Raw genomic sequence first — 5,913 nt, 5'->3', positions numbered from 1 at the left:
ACCCACTGCACTTAATAATTGACAAACATTTGATAAGCTGTTAGCAAGCACTCGTAATTTTATTTTATTTTTTGGCCACATTCCTATAAAATATGAGATGTTTAATAACTGGACCAGTTCATTGCTTCTTTAGGATGCCGCACTCGTCCATAATTTCCCACATGTCACGGTCTCTATTATAAGATGGATGGTGCTTCTGGTGATGGGTACCTATCTTCTTTTTGTGTACATTGCAGAAGGTGTCCCATGACTTCTCAATCCAATTTTTTTAATAATACCACTCGTCTAACTTGTTTATTGTACAGATTATATATATATATATAGAATGAAACATTTGAATGTCATTTGATTTACACAGCTGATTTTATTTAGAGGTATGGGATAATATTTGATGACTTGATTGTTATGGCTTCTCCTAAAATTAGGAAAGCTGGAATCATACATTTGAAAGAGGAAAAAAAAGGATAAAATCGTAAAAGTTAAGATTTATTTTGATATATTTTACTAAATCATATCATATCAAATTATATTTTGAGAAAGTTTAGGGACCAGTATTTTTATTAAAATTTAGCCAATATTTAATCATAAAAAAGAGTGAATAATCTCACATTATAAAATTTAATTTCACACCGTTAACAACACTAAATTAACATAATATTCGTTAACAATAGAAAATAAAAGAAAAAAAAAACAGATCCATTCGGTCAAAGCAGATACTGTAAACAAGTCATGTTGTGTCTCTACTCGTCAGGTGGATGGTAAAACCTAAAAAATACTCTCTATTTTTTTGTTATAAGGAGTGTTAGGGAATAACAAATTTTATGATTTATAATAATTAATTAATCATCATAAATATTTTTAATGATATAAAATTATTTTTTTTTGTTAGTTAAATACTGGCCAAATTTTAGTAAAAAATACGGGCTCTTAGACTTTCTCTTTGGTTATTAGATTTTTCAATTAAGGTACTAAAGTTTTGTCTTAATCATCTAGGATATTATTAGTAGATATTCGACTATTCTAATTCAACTTTATTTGAAGTTTTTATAAAAGAAAATAGGTCTTCTAATATCATTACATATATTTGTTTATTTAATTTTTGTTTAATTTTTTATGGTATTTTCTAATCCGATAGATCAATGAATAATTCGTCACGGATCAAAATTTCATTTAAAAGTTTACTACTGGTGAATGAGTTATTGCATATACAAGACAGAATTCAAATCTTTTACGCTTACTTTTACGGACTAGTGATTCAATCGCTATACCAACCAAATTAGTTATTATATTATTTATATATTTGTTTATAAATATATCTTATTTTACATAGAGCAATATTACATAACCAGAAAATATTATCATTTTTGCCCACCACTTGGCCAATAATAATTTGCATCTATATTTACGGAGGTTTTGCATACAAAAAGTATATAGTTTAGACATATATTTATCAAAATTTTGCACACATGAATCAATACCGTTTGCACTTTGTACCCATATTTTTTCCGAATTTATACACATAAATTAATAAAATTTAACTATTAATGATAATTAGTGTTTATACTGGTTAAATAATAACAAAAAATATTTAAAATTGCTAATGTGTATTTTACATATTCTTAATGTGTATTTTGTATATCTAACATATATTATATACAAATAAATAATTGATTTTTAGTGTATAAATATAGCAAGAAAAATTATAAGTTCAGAATAAAAATCTTTTTACATAAAGTAGCCTTGGAGATTTCAAAGTTTATACATAAAATTGAATGGCCAAAGGGAAGGAACTTTGCAGTGTAATTTTCTCGTGAAATGCAGCAAGATAGAGAGTAACGAGATAGTAATTAAGAATGAAGATTGAAGCATTGGTCATTTGTAAATTGTAAGGGAACAATAGAAAACCGGCCCCCTCACCGTCCATAGCATTGAGACCTGCAGATCTGCACCGCGCAAAAACACACACACACTGTGTGACTTTTTCACTCCAATTCCCAACAACCCCCATACAAAGTAAAACAAAGTACTCCTCCTACGTACGCACTACGCGGCGTGCTTAATAACACCTTCCATAATAATGCCATCATCGCATGTCTCATATCATATCATATCTCATACTATCTTAATCATATTTCTCAATAATATTCTATATCCTACCATTTCTTCTGAATCTATTCATCATGCCCACTTATCTTGGATTATGTTTTCCTAAACTCACAGTAATATTTGGTTTTTTATAATCTTGATTCAATTAATATCGTGTATCTGAATTGGTGTTGCTCCAAAGCACAAGACTCCGATCAGTGTTTGTTTTCTCTGCATCACTCATCACTGCCTTTCAAATCCAAACTCTGTCTCTTTTATGTAATATAATATAATATAAAATCTTCTGATGCGGCAGAGTTGGTCGCATAACAGGGTGACTTGGTCATACATACCCCTCTCTTCATCGAGGTTACAACTTCACTAAAGCAGGTTTCTTTATTTCTATCTTATTTTATTATTCTCAGCTTTGGAATCTGCTTTTGAAGTTTGTTGTGGCCTTAATTGGGTCTATTAATTAAGTGAACTTTGGATGAGAAATTGGTTAAATAATATGTCATTCTGTCTCTAATGTTTGTTAATAGATTTGATTTTGCCGATGATGTCTTAATTAATTGGGTTCCTTTCTTTTATCTTCTTTTTTAATGATTATTTCAGAGGAGATCTCGGAAATCTTAGGTACGGTTTGTTGAGGATATTTTTGAAGCACTACTTGTCTTGTCTGCAGATGCATGCTGCTCTATATAAATAGTATTCTAAGACCATAATCAACTTCAAATTATCACACCAAACTCTTGACTTCACTATTGCTTCTGTCTATCAGAAAATCTTGGCCCCCTTTTTTTCTGTTTCTTATGTCCCATGTTACTTACCTATATCAGTAGATTGTGATTGTAGTGGTTGGAACATTCAGAAGATTGAAAGAAGTGGCAAAAACAAAAAGACGAAAAATGGAAGGTGGTTTGTTTCCACATTGGAAAGATGGACCATGGCACGAGCTAGATTTAGAGGAGAATGAAGAACTGTTTTTAGTGTCATCCTTGCCAGCAATACCTGAGCCACCAACACCACATGAGCCTATGGAGTTCTTATCCAGGTCATGGAGTCTCTCTACTTCTGAGATTTCAAAGGCTCTTTCGGAGAAGCAAAACCAAAACCAACCTCTTCTTGATCACAAGAGTAGTCCAGACACACTGCCTGAACCAATTTCTGCACCTCAATTAGTAGTAAGTCACTACTGTCAATTTTCTCTCATACATTGAATTCAGTGAATGTTATATCAGATGCAACTTAGCTTCAATTAATGATGGATTAGTATCAGCAATAATTCATGTGAACCTATATGATAATGGCGATTAAAAAATGCTATGTGTACACAAAAAAATCAGCCACCATACATACTGATTCACACATTTTCCCAACTAAATAATCAACCACCATAATTATCAACATGCCATAGTAGAATAACCAAATCAGCACTAGTAGAATAATTAAACTTGATTATAGTAGTACAATGAAAAAATTTCCATTTGGTGGCTGATTTTTTATGTACACGTAGCGTGATTGATGGCGATTTTGATATGTATTGTAATTTGTTTTGAGGTGTTTGTGATACTCTTTTGCAGACAGGTAAGATCACACATTCTGGTCATTGTAGAAGAATGAGTAGTACTATTGGGAAATGGTTGCATCAGAAGCAGAATGGAAATACTAATACCAGTATGAAAAAGAAAGATCAGGCACGTATTGAGAATGCACGCGTGCATTCTGCTCTTTCCATTGCTGGGCTAGCATCTGCCTTGGCTGCTGTGGCCGCAGCGCAGGACCCAGGTGGCAGCTCTTGTTCCAAATTGGACCTTGCTATGGCTTCAGCCACACAACTCTTAGCTTCTTATTGCATTGAAATGGCTGAGTTAGCTGGAGCTGATCATGACCGTGTCGCTTCAACTGTAAGGTCTGCAGTTGATATTCAAACCCCAGGTGATCTAATCACTCTTACTGCTGCAGCTGCAACAGGTACTTGCTCAATTTTCTCTACATGAAATTTGACTATAGATTTGAGAAACATATATTAATTTGTGCAAATCATTTTCCTTGTTGAGGTGATTTAATTTGGTGCTATTGAGTATTTGGTTACTCACCGTGGATAGTTTCTTTGTATGTTTCAGCTTTGCGAGGAGAAGCAGCTCTGAGAGAAAGATTGCCAAAGGAAACTAAGAGGAATGCATCAATAAGTCCCTGTGATAAGGGAACAGCAGAATTCTGTTTAGAGGGTAAGCTTTGGGAAAATCATTCTCCATGTGAGGGAGATTTAATGCAACTCACAGAAAAAGGTAATTGCTGCTGTTTGATTGCATTTGCTTGTTTTTCTTCCATTGATGAAAAATTCACATCATTGGATCTGCTTATCAGGTAAATTCTTCTAAGGTGGTTGTGTTTTTATTTCAGGTGTATTACGATGGAAACATGTATCTATCTACATCAACAAGAAATGCCAGGTGCACATTAATCTGGGTCAAACAATTACTCATGAGGAAGTGGATTATTTCATAGATATAAGTAACAAGAATGTTCATCTTTTTTTTTTTTTTTTCAGGTCAAGATTAAGATCAAAAGCAAGCATGTTGGAGGAGCATTCTCCAAAAAGAATAAATGTAAGCCTTCTTAACAATCATGATCCCATCTTATCAACTCTATTTGCATGCATTTGATTAAAGAGCCTTGCAAAACTCTTTTGTGCATAGCAATTAAAATTAGAAACCAATTCAAATTCTTGCGTGGTTTATATTGTATAGGTGTTGTTTATGGAGTATGTGATAAAGATGGTGCATGGCCATATAGAAAAGAAAGGGAAGAATCAGATGAAAACTACTATTTTGGCCTGAAAACTGGAGAAGGTCTTATGGAGTTTAAGTGCAAAAGTGAAATCCAAAAGCAGAAATGGGTTGATGGGATAGAGCTTCTACTTCGTCAAGTCAATTCTGTTGAACCAAATGAGCCTAGTATGGAATTTTCAAATTAATCTTAGTACCGGCATATGACTTGTTTGGATTGTATATATACACCTAGAGAGTAGGACACATGATTATGCAAAATTACTAAGAATGTTCTAACTCTATGGTACAGTACAGATGTAAAGAATAATGTTTCATTACAGCAGTTGCTTGTAATTATGGTTGTGACTTGTGAATTAAGAAAGAAAATTTGAAAAAGAAAGAAAACTTTTTTTTTTTTTGAAACCAGAAGAGCTCAACACGAGCGTGGAGCATTTGAAACATAAACAAACAAAAACCTAACAATAGACAACAATAAAATACACCTATTGTTACCACCTAGATCGCTCAACAAATACGCATCCCTTTGTCATCTCCGGCATTGCCATCAACAACAAAAGGGATCCTCGCACCTCCACTTCTTGTAATGATGCATAGTCATGTTGATAACGTCGCCAGCACTTTTTCAATCTGAAACAATCTCCGATTCCTTTCCAACCAGACGTTCCAAATAACCGCAAAGAGACTTATGAACCACGTCTTACTTTCCTCCTTCCTAGTTGTGATACCTGTCCATCTTTCAAAGTGTTCCTTTAAAGTACCCGAATTTGTCCATTTTATGCCAAAATCAGATAACCAAGCGCACCACACCTGCCATGTAAATTCACAACCAAGAAACAAGTGGCAGACATTTTCAACATCCTTATTACATAGAACACATACAGTATCACCCTGGTTAACAATTCCAAATCGACACAGTCTTTCTTTAGTACTCACTCTGCCTATTAAAAGCAAACTATATAAATAGCTCAACCCTTGGAGGGACTAAACCTTTCCAGATAGTCTTGGTGAAGCTATAGCTTGTTACTTCCTTCGG

General features: G+C 33.5%; 1 protein-coding gene across 4 annotated transcripts; it reads left to right on the top strand.

Annotated features, from left to right (window-relative positions):
* On the top strand, positions 2,175-5,265 carry LOC107643053 (VAN3-binding protein). Of its 4 annotated transcripts, none has more exons than XM_016346591.2 (8): positions 2,175-2,475; positions 2,701-2,721; positions 2,928-3,269; positions 3,669-4,059; positions 4,212-4,376; positions 4,492-4,541; positions 4,640-4,697; positions 4,839-5,265. In XM_016346591.2, exons 3-8 carry the CDS (start codon positions 2,994-2,996, stop codon positions 5,063-5,065), a joined length of 1,167 nt encoding a protein of 388 aa, XP_016202077.1. In that variant the 5' UTR covers positions 2,175-2,475; positions 2,701-2,721; positions 2,928-2,993; the 3' UTR covers positions 5,066-5,265. The 4 variants fall into 4 exon arrangements, with proteins under 4 accessions (XP_016202077.1, XP_016202079.1, XP_016202081.1 ...); XM_016346593.1 differs by having other exon boundaries at positions 2,941-3,269; positions 4,839-5,259; XM_016346595.1 differs by lacking the exon at positions 2,701-2,721 and having other exon boundaries at positions 2,941-3,269; positions 4,839-5,259.

Source organism: Arachis ipaensis, chromosome B05, assembly GCF_000816755.2.
Source record: "Arachis ipaensis cultivar K30076 chromosome B05, Araip1.1, whole genome shotgun sequence".
In the NCBI taxonomy this organism is placed as follows: Eukaryota; Viridiplantae; Streptophyta; class Magnoliopsida; order Fabales; family Fabaceae; genus Arachis; species Arachis ipaensis.
This window is presented reverse-complemented; position numbering and strand designations above follow the sequence as displayed.

Excerpts from the sequence above, each read along its gene's own strand:
- LOC107643053 (XM_016346591.2), top strand. The coding sequence starts at position 2,994 with ATGGAAGGTGGTTTGTTTCCACATTGGAAAGATGGACCATGGCACGAG. Across the intron at positions 4,377-4,491 it reads AATGCAACTCACAGAAAAAG|GTGTATTACGATGGAAACAT; the intron begins GTAATTGCTGCT and ends TTTTTATTTCAG. Across the intron at positions 4,698-4,838 it reads ATTCTCCAAAAAGAATAAAT|GTGTTGTTTATGGAGTATGT; the intron begins GTAAGCCTTCTT and ends TATATTGTATAG.